This window comes from Pholcus phalangioides, unplaced genomic scaffold, assembly GCF_987345545.1.
Source record: "Pholcus phalangioides strain wild (caught in Gottingen) unplaced genomic scaffold, Ppha-v1.0 ptg000015l_1, whole genome shotgun sequence".
Lineage (NCBI taxonomy): Eukaryota > Metazoa > Arthropoda > Arachnida > Araneae > Pholcidae > Pholcus > Pholcus phalangioides.
In genome coordinates, this window is record NW_028301608.1 from 105,333,134 (window position 1) to 105,358,379 (window position 25,246).

At 35.4% G+C, this 25,246-nt stretch overlaps 1 protein-coding gene across 3 annotated transcripts in view; it reads left to right on the plus strand.

The window, feature by feature from the left end:
* Positions 1-25,246, plus strand: part of Ca-beta (Calcium channel protein beta subunit) — a 101,380-nt gene that overhangs the window by 23,257 nt on the left and 52,877 nt on the right. Inside the window, exon 1 of one of the 3 annotated variants that reach the window (XM_089245033.1) lies at positions 534-1,141. The exons of 1 other annotated variant lie outside the window; for it this stretch is intronic. In XM_089245033.1, the coding sequence (XP_089101159.1) occupies positions 1,121-1,141 (21 nt within the window). In that variant the 5' untranslated portion in view covers positions 534-1,120. Of the gene's footprint in view, positions 1-533; positions 1,142-25,246 lie in introns of those variants that run through there. One more of the 3 variants, XM_089245032.1, reaches the window with a different exon arrangement.

A 25,246-nucleotide genomic window follows, 5' to 3' on the forward strand; every position in this document is an offset into this window, starting at 1 on the left:
AAATGCAGAATTCCAGAATTATGTTTTTTAGATAAAAATGCAGAATTCCAGAATTATGTTTTTTAGATAAAAATGCAGAATTCCAGAATTATGTTTTTTAGATAAAAATGCAGTATTCTAGAATTACTTTTTTCTAGATGAAAATGTAGATTTCTAGAATTGATTAAAAAATTCAGAATTTAGGAAAGAAAAACTCCAGAATTATTTTTTTCCTGATAAAAATGCAGAATTCCAGATTTTTTTTAGATGAAAATTTTTATTTCCAAAATTGATGAAAATTCAGAATTTAGAAAGGCAATATTATTACCGTAGGTGTAGCCCCCCCCCCAAAAAAAAACGTTGCGACCGCCCCTGTCCTACACCCCTAAGGGATATTTATATTGTTTTGATACATTTTTCAAGTCTATATTAACCATATCCATAGAGAGAGAGACAGACAATTGGCGCGTGCTGGCGGGTTTAGTTGGCGACGGCAGCGCTAGCGAATTTGATCGCCAGATTTTTGTCGTTTCCCCCTCGAAAAGTGAAGTGGAATCCGCGGAACGTCCTCGATGTTGTGTGTGTTGTGCTCTTTGTTCTTCTTCTTCTTCTTCCCCCCCTTCAACACCCGTACATCGTTTTTTAGGGGAAAAACGTCTCTTTTTTGTAGATTTTCGCTTCTTATTTTTTTGTTGTTCTCGTCGTTTATTGTAATTATTTTTACGTTTAGCGATGTGCACAACAATTTAACAATTTCTCATCATTCCCCTTAAAAAAGAACCTTTTCTTTCGAGTGTTAAAACAAACCAGGAAGAACGAGGGAAAGAAAAAAAAACAGCAAGAGAGAGAGAGAGCAAATTCCGAAAAGAAAAAAAAAACCCTCATTTTTGTTCAATATTTTTTGGTATTTTTGGTTCGAATTTTGCCAAATGCGTTCGTCATTTCGATGCTAGAATTAATGAAAGTGCACCGGAGAGTAAAGAAGAAGCATATTCCGTAGTGCAGCGAATAGTCATTTCGTTTTTGATTATTAGCGTTAATTATTTTCGTTACCGCTCCTTTTTCCGTTTGGATGCATTGGTGATTAATTAAGAGAGGGAAAAACAAAATAGAAACGCTGGAAGGAAGATCTTCATCCTCCATGAAACTGATCCACCGAACTGTGAGTTATGATCCATTATTATCTATTATTGCATAATGTTTCTCTTTGATAGTTATCATAATTACATGTATGCGTATGATCCTAGAAACCAAGATGTTCGAGTATCTTTAGTGCATAACAACGGAGTACATGAATCGCATAATTATCATCTCACTACTCCCGTAGTTTCATGTTTAAAAAAAATCTGCGCACCAAATCTTTTCTTGTGGTTATGCAAATTAATGCTATTAACTGTATGACTATAGAATAATTATCATTTCCATAATGTGCGGGTTATATAGTTACATTAGTTAATTCCCCTTGCCGCAATTTAATGGGGAACTATTGATCCATATGAGACGTGCTTCCAATAAGAAAAAGTACCCAAATAACGTGCACAACTCAGATACGTCACTCATGTTATAAGGGGTCTCATAGATATTCAAATAGAAAAATTAACTTTTTATACGGACACACACCCTGTGCTCAAAATCTCAATTAGAAAATTGTTGTCCTGTCTCTCCTGAGAAAATAATTCACTGAGATATTTGAACTGAAAAATCTGAGGAAAATTGGGAAGAAAACATAAATGAAGGATAGAAGATTGATTAAGGAAAGAAGTGCCATCCGTTGGTTTTTGCTGTTTTATTCAAAATTTCCCCCAATTTTTGAATTCAATATATGCGAATATTGCACTTAGAAACGTGGAATTTCACCCCCCCCCCTTCCCCTCTGAAAAGACAGGCAACAACTTTTCAATTGGGTTTTTGAGCACATGGTGTCCGTATAAATTTTTTTATTTTTTTTTATTTTAGTAACCATACAACCCTTTGCAACATGAATGGTGTGTTCTGAGTTTTACTATACGTCGTTATTTGGATAATTCTTCTAATTGGAAGTATTCCTCTAGGATCAAAGGTTCACGTTCGCTAGTAAAATGCAAGAAGAGGAATTAAGTAATCACCTTGCATATGAGTTAAGTTGAAAATGTGCTGATGAATGTGGTTTGCACATTGTTGCATGTCATTATTTAGGGTTTCTAATGTGTTAAATTGCAGTCTTCTTCCCTCTCAATATCCAATTCACCTCGACTTTATAGTTATAAGAAAAAGCGTTGTTTTTTTAAGTGAAAATTTTGATTAAAAAAATTATGAATTTCATTTAAAAAAAAATAATGCACAATCAAATACTATAGTATTTAAATGGGTACAATGCTATCTGGATGTGGGATGAAAAGTTCAAATCGATATGCCCAGTGCGTAATGAATAAAAGTTAGTAAAAAATTGTTTCATTAAACAGCTTTATTTTCTTTAAGGGAAAAATAATGTATAATTCATTGTTATCTCAATAAAATTTCGAGTTAATATTGTCAATATGTTAAGTCTATAATTTTCTATCACATTATTGTGTATAATTGCATTTTTATATGAAAAGTTATAATCTTTTATAAGTCGTATAGTCTATGGATATGAAACTATAGAATTATATTGCATTAAAGTTCAATATAATTTTTAGATTTAATTATGTTATTAGTTGTTATTAATTAGCTTAATATGCATAATATATTATCTTAATTCATACTTATTGTTGCTCGTCATGATGCTGAATGGTGTTAATATATTTAATATATATTCTTAAGTTTTCATTTTTAAGTTCATAGGTACAGAATATAGGCCTACTTCGTATTATCTTATGATAAATAATGTACTTTATACAGGGTGATTCTAAATTCATGGGACAAACTTTAAGAGGTATCATAAGACTCCTGAACAAGCATTTTTGATCGTAGAATGTGCGGTCGAATCGCAATAGCAAAGGCGGTACAGGGTGTTTTTAGATAGTGCACAACAGCTCTTCACCAAAAGCAAATATCATATTTTTCTGACTCATTTGCTGCAATAAGTGCAATCAACCATTCGAGACAGCAGGGTATTGTAATGTGGTAGGCCGTCTCATGTCCTTCTCATGCAACCTGGATGATGCAAATTCTAAAACAAGTAATTATACCGCTTGACTATTGTTTGGCGCAGCATAACTTTGATGGTCCTTGCACCTATAAAAAAACAAACTCGAATCCACTCCGAAGGTGAATATGCTTTCTTGAATGGTTGATAGCACATGTCGCAGCAAATCCGTCGGAAAAATATGGCATTTGTTTTTGCTGTTGTGCACTCTCTAAAAACACCCTGTAGCACCTTTGCTATTGCGATCCGACCACACATTCTATGACCAAAAATGTTTGTTTAGGTGCCTTATATCACCTCTTAAATTTTCTCCCATGAATTTAGAATCACCCTGCATTATGTCAACATATTGGCAGAGTCCGAAATAAACCGAGATTAATGCATCTAAAATGAGAAAATTTTCAGACATCAATAAATATCTCCGTAGAGAAGCTGTAAAAGAGCTGGAGTAAAAGACTATGAAGTTTATACAGTCCTGGGTGTTGCAAACTTGTTTGTTTTATTTATATAATTTTACATAAATGTTACAAAATTACCTCACGCGCATCATTTGCACTATTTCTTTGGTCACTGACCCCGCGAAACACCCTTTCACTCCTCACGCATGCACCTTTGAAATTTGCACATGTGACATATTCTTTGGGTTGTTCCGGATATCGAAGGTTTCACTGTATGGTTGCATCTTCTATGTGTAAATATTCACAAATATCAGGGTAAACGAGTATCAAGTGAAAGTAGTAATCTTTTATTTTCCTCACAAAATGTATGAGAACAGTCACGAACCATTGGTCTTTGAATGAATAAATTTGCATATAATCATTATGTTACGGTAAATATGATAAATCGATTATTATACATAATAACCGGTTACTATGCATACTTATCAATCATACCGGTAAGTTTTATAAATTGACCACTTTTACCGGTGAATATGCGTAATAGCCAAGCGTTGTTGGTAAATTTGCTAAATACTTTGAAATTTATCGCCTTTATCTGTGATTACGCGTAGTACCGTTGTGATTGATGAATTTGATAAATGTGAAAAAAAAATCTAAATGAGTCTAGTATATGTGATGAATATAGTCGAACCCCCCCAATAATGATAACAAATTTTACGTTCGTACCCCGATATAATCTTACATGAATTACCGTAATTTATTACCTTCAATTATAGTATATCATACAGTACGATTTATCATGTTTACCAACGACGTGACGCTTGGATATTACGCATAATAGGGGTCGTTCAAGTATTACGTCATCATCGATGGGGGGGGGGAGAGGTTTTCCGATTCGCTGACTTTTGATGACAAGCGGGAAAGGGGGTTTGGATAGATAGTGCTTAAATCATCAACCATTCTTTATTAAAATATGAGTTAGGATTCAGAGGGGCAAAGCTGATGACGAAATTTTGCTGACGGAGGGGGGGGGGGAGGTCTGCGTTTTGCGGACTTTTGCTGACGGGGGGGGGGGAAGGGGGTCAAAAATTGCTAAAAATTTGCTTACGTAATACTTGAACGGCCCCTAGCCGGTGAAAGTGATAAATTTAAGGAAATTTATCAAATTTACCAATTACGCTTGGGCAAGATACATAATCACCGGTAAGTGATAATCGGGATATTTATCAAACTTATCAAAATGCTCAGCAACTATGCATACCAATTGGTTATTATGTATAATAACCGGATCTATCACATTTACCGTAACATATATATCTATAGATTTCTCCCAATTATCATTTCACGGAGATGTCATTATTACATCTAAATTTCTCTTTTTTTCTGGTTATTTTGTATATTTTTACTTTAGTTTTAGAATTAACCATGGAATTTTTATTCCTTTCAGAAACACCCTGTATATGTTTTACTTTAATTTTCAAATTCTTATTTCGAATCATTAATTAACTGTTTGATTGATTAAAAATTTGTTTCAAACTCGTTTGTGACATTGTCCTATAAACAATTTTCAAAGAAGAAAAGTATTATAGGAAATTGCATAAATGGTCTAGTTAATATGGTAAAACCTAAAAATCAAAGAATCATTATAAATCAGTTTTAAAAATTTATTTAAATTTTTTACGTAACAATGTTGTGGAAGAGTTGTAATTGAAATTGCTGGAATAATTGTCAAAAAATAACTTGTTAAAACATTATACCGGGTGGGCAGAAAGTCCGTAAAAACTAAAAATTCATAAAAACCGAAAACAACAAAAGAAATGAAAAAACTGTTTGCAATGTTAGCATTGCTATGTCACGGGAATTTTTTTTAAGACAAAAAACTCAAAAAACAGCCGATAGGTGGCACTGATGTACACAAGTACGTAAGATACGCAAATAACGATCAGAATGCCTCCAAATCGTTTATCGCAGCAGTATGTGCTCCACATGAACACCACCACAGGGGATAACATATTGCAGGCGAGTCACAAATCCAGCAACGGCAGTGTGTAGCAGGTCCACATGCACGGTTTACAAGGGTTTACAATGATTGTGGATAATGAGCGCGCAAGTTCTTATAACCGTCTCATTTGCCTATTTGCACCGAAGTCGCTAGCACCAGCACCACCTATCGGCTGTTTTTGAGATTTTTTTCTTGTCAAAAAAAATTCCCGAGACCTAGCGATGCTAACCCTGCAAACCGTTTTTTATTTCGGTTATTTTTTCGGTTTTTATTCATTTTTAAAGATCCTACGGACTTTTTGCTCACCCTGTATTAAATATTATTAAAGGTTTCGGTTCTTAGATTGTGGAATTCAATTCCACAAGTTTAAAAATAATTTTCAAAAATGAAATAATTTAAAGAGGGGAACGTTAAAACTAATGAAGTGAGGTAATTATGAAATACTTAAATTTCTTTTAATAATTTTAGAAAATGCAAGATATATATACATTATGAAAAATCTGATAATTGAAAGATAATAAGAAAATTACGTAGCTTATATTAAATCTTAAAAATTTACACTGAGTAAATATATCGTACAAATTTTTTATTGCTTTAATTAAGAAATATAGAGAACTTAAATCAAGGGTGCTCAACCTTTTGGAGAGCGTAGGCCACTTCATTGTTTGAGAAACAAGTCGCGGGTCACTCGAGTCTTCTGGAAATGCGGCATGAGTCACTCAGCTGATTCTGATAGGGTGCCGTGGCCCCGCTGGAGTGATCTGAAAATGCGTTGCGACAAATTTAATTGATCTAGAAATGTGACAAAAGGCACTCGGGTGACCTGAAAGTGTGTCGCGGGCCGCTTAAATGATTTGTCAGTGTGCTGCGAGCCACTCAAGTGATCTGTAAATATGTCAGTCAGCCACTTCAGTAATCTGCAAATGTACCACGTGCCACTCAAGTGAACTGAAAATGTGCCGCGGATCACTCAAGGGATATGGAATAGTGTTTGGGGTCACTCAAGGGATATGGAATAGTGTTTGGGGTCACTCAAGGGATATGGAATAGTGTTTGGGGTCACTCAAGGGATATGGAATAGTGTTTGGGGTCACTCAAGGGATATGGAATAGTGTTTGGGGTCACTCAAGGGATATGGAATAGTGTTTGGGGTCACTCAAGGGATATGGAATAGTGTTTGGGGTCACTCAAGGGATATGGAATAGTGTTTGGGGTCACTCAAGGGATATGGAATAGTGTTTGGGGTCACTCAAGTGACCGGGATATGCGCCGTTGGCAGCTTAAATGAGTGGTTTGTAATTTGTCGCGTGTCGCATCAGATGACTCCGAGTTCCACTTATGGAACGCGGGCCATGGTTTGAGCATGTATGTCTTAAACAATATTATTCAGACTTTATTCGAGAAAGAGATAAGCTCGTCATTCCTATTACGATCCACCTAATAAAAGTCTCCACCATATCGAATTTGTGAGCTCTAATAAGTATGTTTCATAACTTTAATTGATAAGCTGATCAGCCCGCAGTTTTTCTTTATCTGGTGTATCAGAGAGTCTTCTTAACAACATCATTCGGCCCACGTGCAAAGAAATACACTGGGGGCTCTTACAGTCCTGCAACAGTTTATGTTAATCGCTTTACAAAGTTGTCGCGGAGCCCCTCCGCTGGTGGTGAGGGCTAATAAAAAATTAGGATTTATAACAACAAAGTGAATGAAAGGAAATTGTAAAGGATTCCCCCACCCCTTATCAATTTTCGTTAGAAAAAATAGAATATTTCAGCATAATTTTAGAATTTCTCTCGATGCAGCTACAGTAGGATCACCGATTTGGGAATTTTCACTGACGCCCGTCTTAAGCGATGGTCAGTCAAAAAAATGAACAGAACAGCCTACTCGGTTTCATTCTTTTAACGATCTCTTCGCGTTCCCCTGAAGCGTACATGCCCAACCCATGCATGTAGCCATGGCTAGCGAACCAAACGTGGCCCTAGGAGTCATCTGATGTGGCCCGCAACCTCATACCTAATTTTGTAAAAAATAAACTAAGTGTTCCTTATTTAATTTTTAACATTTCCGTATTACTCAAGTGACCCCCGGCACATTTACGTATCATTTGAGTAACGTGCAACGCAGTTCCAGAGCATTTAAGGGGCCCACATTGAATTTTAAGATCACTTAAATGACCCGCGGCACATTTCCATGTCTCTTACGTGATATTCGGCGTTATTCCAGATCCCACGTTATATTTACAGATCACTTGAATGACTTGGAACATTTTGAGTTCACTCAAGGGGCCTACAGCACATGCCCAGATCATTTTAGTGACTCGCGGCACATTAACAGATCACTTGAGCGACCAGCAGCACAGTTCCAGATCACTCAAGGGGACCACGGCATATTTACAGATCACTTAAGGGACCCGCGGAACATTACAAATCACTTAAGTAACCTACGACAAATTTACAGGTCACTTAAGTGACCGACGGCACATTAACATATCACTTAAAAGCCTATGGAATATATGCAGATTATTTAAGTCACCCGCGGCACATTACGTATCCCTTGAATAATCCTTTGGAACGTGCTGTACAGGAGCATTTAAGTGGCCCACCTTGCATTTTAGGATCACTTAAGTGACGCGTGCAACAGTCCAGAGTACTTAAGTGACCCGCGGCACTTTAACAGATCATTCAAGTGACCGGCAGCTCTGTCCAGATCACTTCATTAAGTGACCCGCGACACGTTTTCACATCAATAAAGTGGCCCCACATTCCCATAATGGTTGAGCATCCTCGCCCATAGTCACTCTTCCTCTTTACCAGCTCTTATTTTGTCCTGGCCTGGAGTATGCCTTAAAGTTTTGGAGACCTTACCTAGAGACATACGCTGCCTCTTGCTAGTATACGGGACTCTTAAGCAGTGTGAAAATTGAGACTTGAGGCTGTGAAACAGCAGACTGGATTTTTTTTGAACGCGTTTCGGTCATTCCAACGAAATTGACCTAAATTTAATATTTAGCGCAGAACTTTTCTATTTTCATCAATTTCTATTAACGCATAAATCCCAGTTCCTGAAAAGTCACCACCCTCTTTATAATTTTTTCATCAATGTAATTTGTAAATTTGCTCGAACAAAATTTCATTCGTGAAGGAAATGCCCTTCTCTTCGCTCTCCCCAGCCCATTTTTAAAATTTTAAAATTATTACTTTCTTATCTTAAAACAAAAAATATACACATTTTTTCAATAATATATGTTTTTAGGACCGGTATACTTTCGTGTTTCATTTTTTTCATAATTTTAAACATTTTTTATCAATAGTTTATAGCCAAATGAAAATTTTCCCCAGCTTTTTTCCCCCCATTCATGACATTTGGAAAATATTGGTTCAAATCCTACAACATCAGTTGCCACTTATCTAATTTTGTATTGAGAAAGTTAAGAGAAGAATGCAGAAATAACTTTAACCTTTTTTTAAATCAATTAGAAATAAGGATTATTCCGGAAACTAAATTTAATTCACAAATTATATTTATTTGGGAAAAAGAGGCGAGTGTCTTTATTAAATGAACTTCTCCTGGCTACTTTTTTTTTGAGAAATTTATGTATAATTGGAAATTATTTTTACTTTTTTCCATATGTTTAAGTTCAAAGCCATCTATTATTTCTGAAAAAGCATATGTTTTCAACATGCTTAGTTTTTCATCACTGTTGCAAAACATGTAAAAATGTATTTTTTCCGGTTGTCTTTCTCCTGGCATTAGGTAACTAGAAAGGAGGTTTGATCAGAAGTTAGTTGGATAAAAATTAAATAAATCCTTCCTTGAAGGAATCCTACTTGAAGACTATTTTGAGAGTGTCTCTCGTGTTCTGGCAAAACAGAAACAAATTAGAAATCTGTTTTCTCCATGAAATGGATAATAAAAGGAGCGAGAAATACAATTAAAAAAATAAAAATACAGTCGACAAAAGAATATTCAGATAATCGGTGCTTGCCCAAAATGAAGATGAACAACAAATAGATGAACATGTTTCGAGTGCATAATTATCAAGTTCTGAAATAGGCAAAATATAATGTCAGATTTTCCTTTCTCTTAACCCTTTAAGCGGTTTTTATAATTTTCCTGCTACGCATTATAACTACCACATTGGAAATAAAAGCGTCTTAAGAACCGGAGACATCTTGGGTCAACCGAAAAAGCAGATCAAGTTAGGCAACATTGTTAAAATTAATAAGAAAGTTTTCACCATGGATTTTGGAAAAAACTTTGCTGCTGACTGTATTTCATTTATCGTCCTTAAGATTTTTTTTTTTGGTTTTTTTTTCCCCTTTTTGTTCGTTTCGTGAGTTTTAAAATTTTCAACGGAATGGATAGGCAGACCAGTGTCTCTCAACCTTTTCAATGTCACGGTCCCCTCCGTGGTGCCAGCTAATGCTCTATGGACCCCCTGTAGCATCAGAAAGTCAATTTCGACGCCTCTGTAAAACATTTTAAATGCATTTTTTTATGTCAAAAAATTTCATACATTACAATTTCACAGCACAAAATGCATCTCTCATTGAAATGGTAGAAAATGATCTCGGTAACACTTTTGCAAAGTACTCACGGACGCACTGGGGGTCCGCGGACTACAGGTTGAAAAACAATGTGTGTGTGTGACTCTTTTTATTTATTTTTCTTCTATTTTTTTTCTTTCCCATTTCTTACATTTTTTAACATGCGGTTAAGTTTGCACAAGGTTACTGGATTTATCACCGATTCATCAAATATTAATCAATCATATTTGTTGCCAAAAGCTTGTAGGTGAAGGGTTAAAGAAAACTTAATGGTGCATCGTAACTTCGTAAGGTTCGTCACTCGTTGTCAGTGTTGCCAACCGTATAAAAATTAAACAACTAGAATTTACAAAATTTTTATTTAAATAATTGAAATCGGGATTTGAACAACCAGAAAGTTTGTCATCGATATTATAATTACGTTACATGGTTATTTTATAATAAGATAGCTATCTTTCCGACCAAACATTTAAGAAAGACTGGATTTATAGTTGGAAAAACAATAAAGTTGGCAACACTGCTATTTGTGGCGAGTTTCTGTGAAAGAAAAGGTTGTGAAGATCTGAAAACACACAAAAGAGTACTGAACTACAGCCAACAGTGTGATGACCACTTCTAGTTTAAGACGCTTATTCATTATCCAACACGCTGTGTGGTAACTATTGAAGTAGTATCTCAACCTATGGTCCCCGGACCAGAGATGACATAGGTAATCCACAAGCAGACTTGATAAAATTATTTGCCGTTATAATTGATATTAGTAATATCCATATGTGTACAAATAAAATAATACCTTCATACTTACATCACCAAGGAGAATGCAGGAAATTGTAATCTTAATTACGGGATATCACTAAATTTTGCCAAAAATTGTGATATATTGCTTTAAATGCAATTTGCTAATTAGTTCTAAAATTATGGAAATGTGTGGAAATGAAGGGCAGGTGCAAACGCAGTAAACAAAAATGCATTTGAGAAAAATACGATAAACCGCGCGCGTGCGTGCGTGTGTAAAATATTACAAATTCAAATAAGTACCGTTGAAAAACGGGACAAATGTATAAAAAAAGGGACGGAAATTGCAGTTATGTCCTGTAATACGGGACGTAAGTAGTCCGTCAAATTGTTTCAGACATTTTGCTGGTCCTTGTTTTCAGAAAGGTTGAGAAACACTGTATTAAAGGGTTCGCTTTTTTGTTGGAAGCAACTAGGAATTTTATCTCAACCCCTAGTTCACCATTAGTTGGCTCATCCCATAACGATGCGTATTTCCAATCACGTTCCGGACTGACTCCAATAGATAAAAATGAAATCAAAACCAAAATAGAACAAAAGCGAAAATAACACCTATCACCGAAAATGAAAATAAAAAGCGCATTTCTATTTTTAGGTTCTCATCGGTAGGTCATTTTCAGCTAAAATGTATCGTCGTTGCTCGAGAGATGAAAGCGAGGGGTATGTGTTATACGATAGGTGTTATTACTTTCACGCGATGAATGGAATGGATGACCAAAGGTCAACTTTTACGAAAGGTGTTGATTTATATCACACACAATTGATTGTATTTGTAGGTGCAAACACCTATTCTCGTCATGTCTTATATTTCTATAGAAAGCCTTATAATAAGCACACCGTGATACTAATGTTTGAAACATTACCCCCTTATACCAATCGGGATCCGGAAATTTCGTCAGCGACATTTCGCCTCTAGTACGTTTCGTCCCCGGTACTTTTCGCCCCTGACATATCACCAGGTCTGAATGTATGAGTGACCGAGTGAGTGACTGGATGTGTGAATGACCAACTAATTGGGAGAGTGGTCATAGCTAATGAGTTAGAGACCCTGTGAGTGACCGTATGAGTAAGTGTGATGAGTGTCTGTATGATTGTGTGAATGACCATATTAATGATCAAGTGAGTGATCGAATGAGTGACTGTATGAGTTACTAAGTGCCTGACCACATGAGTGACCATATGAGTGACCAAGTGCTTGGCCGGATGAGTGATCAATTAAGTGACCGTATGAGTGATCAATTGAGTGACCGTATGAGTGATCAAGTTAGCGACCATATAAGTGATCAAGGTGACCGTATGAATGACCACACTCGGTTTCTCATGCGGTCACTCACCCACTCACTTCGTCACATACACCGTCAGGACTGGTGAAATGTCCGGGCGAAACGTCAGAGGTGAAATTCCCGGGGGTGAAATGTCGGAGGGGAAATTTCCGTAATCCATACAAAGCATTTAAAAAGAAATTGTTGCTGTTGATCACCTAGTGCTTACTGAAGGAGTTCGATGCTTGTATCCAATTGAGACTGGCAAGGTTTTTATTGATCATCACCCTAATGCGGTGGTTCCCAACTTTTTTTAGCCCATGCCCCCCCCCCCTGAACCATATTTTCTTCTCGTGGCTCCTTGGTCTTACCCAGGGATCCTACACCCATTCAAGAGTGAGACCCATTCTAATTAAATTATTGAATTTAGTCTAAACTAAATTTATACTGAACAGAATTTCATAAATGAGATCGATCTCTGAAACCCTGGGCCAGGAACGGGTCCAGAAGGGAGGGATTGATCGTCCCTCTCAAATATCGAATTATAAGAGAAAAATAGATCTGTAAAATATAAGACGATCCAATGAACCTACTTAATAAACCTCATATAATTAGCAGGAAGTATGTATGCTCAGCTTAAATATTTACATACTTACACTCGAAATCATGGTGTCAAATCTTACCATGTATGCCCCTATGGACATGAAACCCCATGAGGAGGTGGGTCAAGATGGCCCTGATTCTATGGACAGCTCTGCTGAATTCCGGAAATAGTGACATTTTTTTCTCAATATTTTTAACTTGAAAACTTCATTTCTCCACAGCTGTCTGTGGCCTCCTCCACCAATTGTCGTGACTCAGCACCTCCGTGACTCCCCTTTCATTTGATTTTCACTCATCACCCTCTTCAGTATATCCCAGTACAGCAGGCAGGGAGGGGGGCAATTATTACCGCAGGGTGAGGACCGCTGTTCGAATGCAACACCTTATTCAATTTACATTCGGTCGTGTAAGGCTGATTTAAGGTTAATCATAACTCATGTTATACCGGTAGGTTTAAAAACATCCTTGGATTCCTGGAGACCAACAAAAAGTTGATAATTAGTCCGTGAGATGTACTATCCCAGAACAAAGCCAAAAATCAAAAGAAAATTTTGAAAATCTATGATTTCATCCTACTTTCACTGGAACTTAGTTAAGACCATAAGAAAAGACTTTAATTTCAAAGTCTATTTCCTAACCAATCACAATTCAAATATCAACAAAAAGGTTTTCAAAGATATTGTATTTTCTCAAGTTTCTCGCATCAAACATATCTGTAATAATGACAACGGTTTTCAAAATGCATTAAATAATCTCAAAAAAATCTTAATATGCAACAGGTTTCCTCCTTACACCTTGAACTTACTTCCTCCTCACACCAATAACTATAACTGATCACTTTAAACATAACCGCTAGCGGTTATGTTTAAAGCACTTGCATCTTCTGCATCTATTTTATGTATTCCATATATTTTTATATTGACTGCAACTTTACTTTTTTTCTTAAACTTGACAAAAACATTCGTTTTGGCTTTACCTTTTGATTTTTGAATTCAATGGTACTACAGCAGAACGTCGGGGGATCAAGCATCTATTTAGGCTATGTAGGCCAAGGAATGCTCTTAGAAACGTTCTGTGTTAAGCCAATGTCAGGGTGTTCCCCCTGATGAGAGTCCTAGACAATGGCTATGACTTTGTTCATTTTTGAATTCTTTATTTGAATTTTTCATTTTTGAATTCTTATTTGAATTTTTCATTTTTGAATTCTTATTCGAATTTTTCATTTTTGAATTCTTTATTTGAATTTTTCATTTTTGAATTCTTTATTTGAATTTTTCATATTTGAATTTTTCATTTTTGAATTCTTTATTTGAATTTTTCATATTTGAATTTTTCATTTTTGAATTCTTTATTTGAATTTTTCATTTTTGAATTCTTTATTTGAATTTTTCATTTTTGAATTCTTTATTTGAATTTTTCATTTTTGAATTCTTTATTTGAATTTTTCATTTTTGAATTTTTCATTTTTGAATTTTTCATTTTTGAATTCTTTGAATTTTTCATTTTTGAATTCTTTATTTGAATTTTTCATTTTTGAATTCTTTATTTGAATTTTTCATTTTTGAATTCTTTATTTGAATTTTTCATTTTTGAATTCTTTATTTGAATTTTTCATTTTTGAATTTTTTATTTGAATTTTTCATTTTTGAATTCTTTATTTGAATTTTTTATTTTTGAATTTTTATTTGAATTTTTCATTTTTGAATTCTTCGATTAATTTCTTTTTGAAATTTTCATTGTTCATATATTTTGCTTTCTCTTTCCAGTTCACATAATTAATTTGTTTTCTGTTTTTCATATATATAAAATGGAACTTTATCAATGTTTTTTCACTACACTGCATATTGCAGCTGCCTTATTTATTTGTTTTGAAATCTTCTCTGGCCACCCCATGGCCAAGTTTCCTGTTGAGGTCTCTGTTTATGGCTTTGATTCATTCAAAATATCTTCGAACAGTTTGCATTTTCCCAACCACAAAACATAATGATTTTTCAACCGGTACGATATTTAAACTTCACATTTTTTGAAATAGTTAACACTTATTAAAGAGTGGACAAACGTTGCCTAACAATACTCAGAAATCACCTACATTCGTTGCCAATATTCGTTGGTGATTTCTTAGTTTCTACTTCTCGGATGATTTGTAGTTACTTTAATCCAGTTGGTCATTAAATGCATCGCATCTTATACAGAAAATGCATTTTGTTAATTATATATTCACTCATTATTTTGCAATTTGCTTTCTAGATCTCACCATCGATCATTTTAATTAATTCAAATAACTCATTTACGTGTGACAATAAATCTCCAGACACAATTAATGAGAACCATGTTAATCGAATACAGCTATCATTACGAGACACTTTTTTTACCTCTTTATGATCACAGGCGTAATATTACATCCAAGCAACAGTGGAATAAATTCAAACAAGTTCTCTGTGTTTTCCCTCTTCGCCATCGCGGAGCTTTACAACAGTGGTTCCCAAAGTGTGAATTCGTCCCCGGAGTGTGAGAGATTCTCAAAAATATAAACATCCGAATAAGAAAATCATTTTTTATTTTAAAAATATGTCAAAATTACAAAATGTCTGTACGCAGCTGAGCTAATTACCATGCATTATACAATGTAATTTTATCAAATTCTACTTGTACAATAATCAATATATCGAATCAATACTTATACAGAGTGACTCAGAAAGATCATCCGATTTAAAAATTTTATATTTCTTAAAAATTAAAAAAAAAGTATAAGTAATATATGTGAAAGCTATAATACCCGGCGCTGCAAGGGGTTTTTTTTTCAACTACTGGGAGGATTGAAAAAGTGAGTGGCAAACTATTATAAAGGAATAAACTATTAAGTTATATATAATACTTACAAGATTAAAGAAGTGACAAATCATTGTAAAGGCTTAATTAAAATTAAATTAATTAATTTTAATAATAATAATAATAATAAATAAAAAAAATTAATAAAAAATTAAAAAATTAAAATACATGTCTGAAACGCATTGCTAGAGAACCATGTTAACCAACGTAAACATTTCGCAAGTGATTATTGAGGCTCAGAAACCATTGTTGTCCGATAGTTTTTCGCCCATTTCGAACATTTGCCCAGGTCTGACAAACTTTAAAGTAGCCTATCGTTCAAGTCGAGTCCCATTTGATATATATGCAAAATTTGGCGACGATCGATCTAAACTTCTAGATTTGTATAGAGAACATACACGCACAGAGACAGACACAGAAAATCAATTTTATATATACAGATATAAGTGTAGAAATGTCACGTTTATGAGAAATTTTAAAATTCAAAAACGTTTTATGAGAAATTTTTGTTAATGGTCGATTTCAAGTGTAGAATCATTTCGAAATCTGATTATTCTTTCTTTATCACCTTGTATGCAAAAATCACGGACCATACACCTCGCTACACTTCTATCTTGCATAATAAACGCTAAAAACATCAAAAAACAAAATAAATATTTATGGGTATAATATTAAAAAAAAAATTGAATGTCGTTTAAAGTTAGTATCGCCAAAATTAAAACCGAAACAAGCGTTCCGAAAAGTGCTTTTGAGACAGCATATTTTTACTGGCGAAAAATCGGAAAATCGGGACATATGGTCGGCCTAGAAATTTTTTGATATAAACAGTGGATCACTTCAAAAATTTTGAGAACCACTGTTTTATTGTTGCCTTATTATCTAAGTTGCTCTTTCTTTCCCTCTTCTTTCCTTCTATACTTCTGTTGAGGATTTTTTTCCCCCACACACATAATGTGTATCTTTCAACTATATACACTTAAAAGCGAAAGAGAACACGTAGGGTGAGGGTGAAAAGAACACTCTAAAAAAATCTATTTACCTTATCTATTATACTTTTTCCTTTTTTCTAACGTTCTGCTAGGCTAGAACAAGGGATTACCAAATTTATCACTGATTCGTCAAATAGAGATAATCCGAATTTCTTGCCAAAAGCTTGTGCGTGAAAGTGGTAAAAGAGAACATTCCGCCATTTTTTTATCCTTCGAAATTTCAACAAATTTTTTGTTCGAAAAAGATTTGATACAAACTAGGTATTGGTGTTACGTAACAGCTCTTATCAGGATAAACTTATATTCATTAAAAACCAAACCAATACACGTGGCGCAATATCATTTCGCGACACGCCTTATTCAGCCATGATTTTCTTTACGAGGGAAAACTTCAAATGATTTTCATGAAGTGTAAGAAAATTATCATGGGGGAAGGAGGTAAAGGAACAATTTTTATACCTCTTTTGAGAACGAAATTATAGTTTAAGGTTTTTTTTAGTTAAGGTTTAGTTTAAGGTTTTTATAGTTTAAGGTTCTAAAGCTTCATAATCTTTTAACACTTATTCTCAAGATTTCGTTTAAGGAAAAAAAAAAGGCGATAATTCTTTTTTGTTCAAGATGATACTCGAAGCGCATAAATAAGTCGATGGCGTAAAGAAGAACCTCCGTTTGAAAAGCTCGGCTGTACGCCATTGCCTTTATAATGATGAGGGGAAAAATAGTGAAATCCTCAAGAAAATTGGTTAAGAATTCGTTCTTGTTGTTGTTGAATCTTTCTCTTTTTAACAAGGGCTAAGATGGCAGCACATACAATGTGTTTTAACGAGCTTCCCAACATCACTTTATTATTATATATTTTTTTTCCTTTTAACATAATGAGCGACCTCTTTTATGATCACTCTTTTCCGGATATTTCCTGAGAGAAAATTTTCTTCTCTCTCTCTCTTACGTACCGAACGAGTGAGTCTTGTTCAAAAACGTGAGTGAGGATTGGACTCATTTATTTAAATTACTCTTCATTTGACACATACACTGTATGACACTATAACTCTCTCGTCGATGTTAATTATTTTTCCTCTAAGAAATGAACGGCATTCTCGGCAGTTCGTAAAAAATAATTGCGCTAATAATTCTGGCTTAAAGGGAGAGGGGGATAGTGTTTCCTCAAGTGAAAAAAGGGTGTTTGATGTATTTAATATGCGTTGAGTGTTTTCCTAAGAATATAAGTTATGTAATATTCTCTTGAATTAGAGTAATTTCTTGAGAGAGAGTTTGTTTAGAAACTAAAATCTCTTGATATTCCCTTTGAATTGTATGCTAATGTCAGTTGTTTCCTTCTTCTCGTATAGTCTTAAACGCGGTGTTTCAGAAAATTATTCGAAAGAAATAAAAATTCTGCATTTGATAATGAAAATGAAATACAAAAAATGATCAGCATAAAGAACCGAATTCAATTTTGATTATGACTTTCATTCAATTGAAAAATTGTAATCAATAAAATTTGCGCTTTTTTTTTTAAATTGAATTAGAAAAAAAATTAACTCCACATAACATTTGAATGAACACTTGCCGAGATATCGGTGATTGAATTTCTCAATTTTCACAATTTTGATGTGCCTTTCTTTTGAAGTCTTGAAAACTTATGAAAATATCATATTAATATGATAGTATTGCTGATCAGTAATGTTGATCATTGTTAATTAGCAATGTAAAATTTCTAATTAGCAATGTTGTTTTAGTTATATTGCAGAAATCAAAAATTTGGATCTCCTATGTCACAGTAAATATTTATCTAAATGTTACGCGTTGAATTTATTTCAGTAATGTAAAGACAGGCTCAGAGGTTCACAGACTGACATTTTTTTATGATCATCCGTAACCCCTGAAACATGCAGGGTTTCCAGAAGTCTTGATCCTCTTTAAAAAAAATATTTAAAAAAAAAGCTATAAAAGATAAACAGACGGCTTGAAGCATTTGAAAAGAAGGTTTTCAAGTTTGTTTTTTTTTTTCTTTTTACTTAACTACAAAATTTCTACATGTGCACTTTCAGTGACGCGGCGAATGTCAAGCCTATATAACATTTCCTGTCATGTTATTTGTTTTGTTTTTCTTAAAAGAGAAGAAACATCTTTTAAAAATGCTTTAAGACGTTTGTTTCTATCTTTAAGTCGATCCAACGACGAAAACTGGTGATGATTTCAGTTTTAAATTGGGTTTAATGAAATTTTTAGAAGACAGGACCAAATTTTGCTCCCTTCATTGGGAACAGCAGCTTTCGTATTCAGGAGAGAGAAACATCAGCTCCTTCCCTTTCAGTATCATTTAGGAGCAGTTTCTGGAGGGAAAAAAAGTAACAAAATGAAGATCGAAAGAGAAAGTTGTTTCAAAATCAGGGACTAAACCTAAAATGACTTATTTTCTAAACTACAAGCGCGCAGCCTTAATTTTCGAATCCCTTTTAATATTTGTTGACATCTAGTGAATAGGTGAGTGTGAAAGAAAGAGAGAGTCTAATATGATTTTATAATGTCAATTAATAAAAAGAAGTTACTGAAAAGGTTTTTATAAAATAATAGCATTTGAAAATATTCGATTAAAATTCAATTAAACAGTGGATTAATCGATTAAAATTTTTGATTAACCAATTAAAAATTTTATCCGATTCTCAGCCCTATTTTTTTACCACCCATGTTACAAATAACATGGCAAGAAATACTACAAGAGATGCTACATTGCCTTCACTTCCTCCGCGTTACTGAAAGTGTGCACGCATGATGTAGAAATTTTGTAGTAAGTAAAAAAAAAACGCGAATTTCTTTCAAATGCTTCAAGCCGTTTGTCTCTGACAGTTTTTTTCCAAAAGGGGGCCAGGACTTCTGAACCACCCTGTGTCCTATCCAATGACCACTCTTCTCTTTCTTTCTCTCTCTTTCTACAGTAGCGTCTCGACAATCAGACGTGAACAAGACCGAGACCACCTGGGATTATTGAAAACGTGGATTACCCGGAAAATTATGGAAAATGACTTGGGGGAATGGGCTCCCTGTATCGATTTTACAAGTAAATATACTCGCATACAGGGTGTCCTATAAGTGTTAATGTGGCCTTTATCTCATCAATTGTCTGTTTAGGTATGATTACAATAAAAAAAATGCTCAAAAGGCGTTCAAAAATTACCCTGTACCAGTTTTGAGAATGAAAAATAAAAAAATCTACGTTTTTTCACGGTTCCCTTATCCTCTAACTTCCAGTTAGAATGTTGTTGACCCGTCTCTCCTGAGGCCTACAGAAAAAACTCCATGTTTCTAAGTGCAATATTCACTGAGATAATCGAATTCAAAAATCGGAAAAAAGTTAGGCTGTGATCATAGTGACTCGAAGAGATACGCGTTCCAAGAATAGCGACTAGGAAGAAAAAATGCATAGGGGTGGAGGAAGCTAGGTCCGCACACACTACAAGAGGAAGAGGATAGAGAAAATGGTAGGAGGGGTTCTGAAGTTTAAGGCTATGATTATGATGATGATGATGACCCCTCTGCAGAAGAGGGGGAAAGGAAAAAAAGTGAGAAACGGATCAATCAGCAGATAGCAAAAATCAGCAGATCGAGGTGAAAACGAACAGGATTTTTCAAGTCACGCACCTCTTGTTGAGTGGCCTCTCTCTCTCCCTTCTTTGTCTGGCTCATCGAGTATGTGCGGTGTAGAACAAAACAACACAATTGTTTTCGTCGATTGTCTCTATTATGCACTCTCGTACCTCGTGGTCGTCTCACTATGTGTTCGGCCTTATGAAAGAACAGCAAGAACTAACGAACAACGCTCCTTTCCCTCATTTACGCTGTCCTTTCCCAACTTTTCCCTGGTTTTTGAATTCGAATATCTGAGCGAATATTGCAATTACAAACTTGGAACTTTTCTTTTGTTGTCCTCGGGAGAGACAAAGCAACAACTTTCTAACTGAAAGTTTGAAGACAAGGAGACCGTATGAAAATTTGAATTTTTTTTTATTTTGCTAAACGCCGTGTTCCCAATCTGAAAAACTGGCACAAGTAATTTTCGAACGCATTTTGAGCTATTTCTAAAATAGAATCACACTTGTACGACGGACGGTTGATGAGATAAAGGCCGCATTAGCACTTACAGGACAACCTGTATACTAAAACTTAAGAAAGTTTCCATCCTTAACTCACCGATCTCGAGCCCCCGTCAGTTGCATTTGATGAAATATAATTATATCCTGTCTTTTTTTTTTTTTTTTTTTGGAACTACGTATTCAACATATTTATTCTCACCTGTCTTGTTCTCACCTGTGAATTCCTTACAGATTAGGGATTGCCACGACCCATGGTCTCTCTAAAAGAGAGGCTGAGAGGGGCTCAATTCCTGGAAGGCGGATATAAGTATATATTATCATTTTGATTTTTTTTACACTATAAATTTACCATCGAGTGAAAAATTCTGGTACGCGAGTCCAACGGAGACTCCAGTCTAAGGATCAAGACCCCTTCAATCCGACCTCCTGTCAAGACCCTTTATACTGAATTTACTCGAATTCGTAGAAAAAATTAGACAAAATAAAGCAAAACTCTTTCTCAGTGGAACAGGTTTTGAGAAGGAATTACGAGATGTTCCCCAGCTCCTTGGATTATCCGGAACCTCGGGCTTTCGAGATTCTACTATATTTCTATAAGTTCGCCGCTAAATTCTATAAAGGATTTGCGTCGAGGACGAAAAGCACTCACGAAATTCAGTGGGACAAAATGCTAGAATGTCATTCCCGTGTGTTCCAAATATTCACTACCAATGTGAATGGCTGCTGCCGTTCGAGTGAGAGGGTACTGAGTGCGCATAAGAAATTTACTATTGAATTTATATCGTCCGTCGCATGCCAGAAGCACGAATATGTAAATTTCTCTATTTTTTTTCATCTGCTGGTTGGATCCCTTATTTTTCTATCTAAATTGTGCGTGAAACATGTATGTGTATACCCATTGAAACACAAGTTACGAAACATTTTAGGAAAATAACTTCCATACAGTAAAAGTAGCAACATGGGTAGAGTAAACATTTAAATGTTATTTCTCACGCTCTTTTTTCCAAGGACATTGCACATTCGTGCTTCTGGAATGAGGGGGGGGGGAGGACGATATATGCTTGAAGGGGAAGGATACATATATAATAATTGAGGATGTTGTAGCTTTTTTTTATTCTCATATTGATTGATTGTATTATTGGAGAATGTTGCTCCGAATGGCTTGTCTAGCTGGATTTTGTGAATCGTTGTTGATTCGTGTCAGTTTAAAAAAATACATCTTCCCTTGAATAAACAGTTTCTATTTCTGTGATACCAGTACAAAGAAAAAACATGCTTGGGATTTTCGAGGTAAGCTGAGTTGATGATTTCTCAGCTGTGATTGCATCGGCAAGTTGGTAATCGTCACACTCACAATGTATGGATACCGTAATCCGGGATTACTTTGCATCAATACTGAAAAAAGATTCAACATTGCCAAGCGGCTATACTATGGAAAATTTCCAAACTGTTTTAATTTTTTTTCGAAGAGAGAAGGTGTCACTCTCTGCTATTCATACAAAGGTTTCAACAAGCATGATTAGCGGAGAGCGACATCACACACACTCACACATCTTCGAATAAGTCGCCATCTTGTCGCATGTCAGAAATTACGAGCTTTGGCCTGAATTAGGGCCGACTGTCCGTGTACAGTCCAGTCCCGTTCAGCGTACACGAGTTCTAAGGAAAGAGGATTTCACCCGGCAAGTGAGAGGGCGAAGGTTCGATTTCCCGCAAAGGCAGATGAGTTTTCTTAATTCATCTTCGTATCAGCCAGCTGCTAAAATCGTCGTAGTTTTGATTTGGCTCGATAGGAGATATCATCGATCAACTCATGTATTTAAGTTACTGATGCAACCAATCCACCATTTGGATGATATCCAATCCACCATTTTGGATATCATTTGCAAAACATATCTGTGATGCTTGATTTTTTATCTAGAATTTTTTTTGCCAAAAAAAAAATTTTCATTTTGCAGTCAAAAAATGACTTAATTGAAAAATAAATGTTGTTTGTATATATATAATAGTTGTCGTACCAGCAAATCATACCAGTAAAATTCGTAATCAACTGATTATTCACCATTATATGATCCATAGTAATTTGATGATTACGTTCTGAGCAAAACTGGGGGCTACTTTGCACTACCCCAGAAGTAGCGTGAAGACACCCCAAAGGAAAAGTTTTTATTTCGTTTTAGTGGGTCTCGACAGTGCTCCAAAATATTGTCTTGCTTAGAAATAATCACTATAGTAGTTGCCAAATTTACCGGTTTCAAGTTATCTGGAAATGTGTCCGGGTCACTTAAGCACTCTGCAAATGTGTCGCGGGATGCTCAAGTGATCTGGAGCTGTGCCACGTGTCACTCAAGTAATCAGTAACTATGCCGCGGATCGCTAAAGTGATCTGGGAATGTGTTGCGGATCACTTAAGTAATCTGAAATGTTCCGCGGGTAACTTGAGTGATGTAGAACTGCACTGGAGGCCGCTTAAGTGCTCTAAAACTGTGCCACATGCCATTCAAGAGATCTCTAAATGTGCCACGTACTGCGTAAGTGTTCCTGAACTGTCGCAATGGGTCACTTGAGTTATCTGTGAATGTGCCACGGCCCTACCTGAGTGATCTGAAACTGTGTCACGAGCTGCTTAAATGCTCTAGTATTGTACAACGAGTCACCTAAGTGATCTGTAAATGTGCCGCTTAGTTAATTTTCAATCTGCTGACGTAATACCTGTACGGCCCCTTACAATGTTTTAGTGGTGTAACAAAGTGCGGAAAACTCGAAAACATAGTAACCGGTATTTTATTGCGTGAAATTTACATAGCTATGCAGCATAAAAATAAAAAAGATACATAGTTTCATATCACATGTTTACCGTCTGCCCGTCAAAAAGTCACAGAGTCAAAAGTCACAGAGAGTAACAGGCCTACAACGGTACTAAAAATAAATCATTACTTTCTACTCATAGTTCGAAAAACAGATGGGCGATGGCAGCACTATATAACAATAATTACACCGAAACAAACTTCACGTAAGATTCACAACACGTACGCTCACATTCCAATCTTTTAGAAGTTCCTCATAAGGACATGGACGAAGTACATGTGTGGTTTAGTAATAGTAGTAGTGGTATCGATTAGTAAGGGACAACTCCAGGTTGTGGTGACGCAGTTAATTTTTCTCTCGCAGCGTTGTGAATAAATACAACACCTACCCTCGGATGTCGTGAAATTCACCACAATTGACACGTTCAAAATGGAAACATTGTATTCATACTGGGAAAAATTGGGAAGCCATTTTATGGGCAGGGTGTATTTTGTATTTTCAATAATTATTTTTTTTCCTCTTGATTTAAATTATAACTAATAGAGATCTATATTTTTTGTGGGCATCTATATTGAGCATTGTTTCCTTTATTTACTGCATTTATTTTTCAATCTTTTCCTCATAGTCAAGTTACCTGTTGTGGTCTATGTGTTTACGGCTTTGTTTCATTAAAAATATTTTCGAACGGTTTACATTTTCCCAACCACAGAAAAAAAGATAATTTTTCAACCACTACGATACTTAAATTCCACCATTTTTTGAATTAGTCTATACTTAATGAAGAGTAGAAAACTTTACCTAATACTAATCAGAAATCACTAATATTTGTTAGTGATTTCTCACTGTCTACTTCTTAGACAGTTTGAAGTCACTTCAATCCATTCGGTTACTAAAACCATCTCACCTCCTACAGAAAATGCATTTTGTTAATCATATATTCTCTCATTATTCTGCAATTTGCTTGCCAGATCTTACCATCACCATCGATCATTTTAATTAATTCAAATAATTCATTACCCTTTGGCAATAAATCCCCCCAGAAACAATTAATGAGAATCGTGTTAATCGAATACCGCAGGTTCTGGACTAAAATAACGAACCATCATCTCCTTTTATTCGCTTGTAATTATGGGTTTTACAGTCAGTGTGTACCTTTTGGATGCGCGTTTCCCACTGCACAAGCAAATTAACGATCGCCCACACACACACAAACAAACTCTTTTAACCGAATTACTTTTGCTTTCTAGAAGCATCATCGATCAGTAACGCGCGTGTAATATCAAAGTCCTTTTTTTTTCTTTTCTTAGACATTCAACCACTTCATCATGAGATGGTTACCATTAACATTAATCGTGCGTATGAATACACGCTCATTTCACTCGAGAAGTGAATGCAAAGCCCTGTGACAAAAAACAAGACAGGCATAAAGAAAAACACAAGGCTGTACACTATACCTTCAGCACGCTAGGTGTGTGTGCGAATAATGTTTTTGCATGCAAAAGCGCTGCTGTTAATGTAAAATTTGAAAAAAAAGAACAGGAGCGCACGTGTGTGTGTGGCTCGATTCCCGATCCCACCTTCCTGCCTCGCCACACAGCCGCTGCTTATATACAATCTTTTCCAGTAAAAGCCCCGGTATATCGATCGTATGTTCTGTGAGAGATCTCACTCACACTCGCCGTCGCTTCCATCTAGCCAATGGAACGGCGTCTAGAAATGCTCATGAGTGAGTAGCTGTATGAAATGAATTCTGCTGCTGCTGGTGGTGGTCAAGCAAACATTTTACCACTGGGGGGTCCGGTGCTGCCGGGAATCCCGTTAATTTATC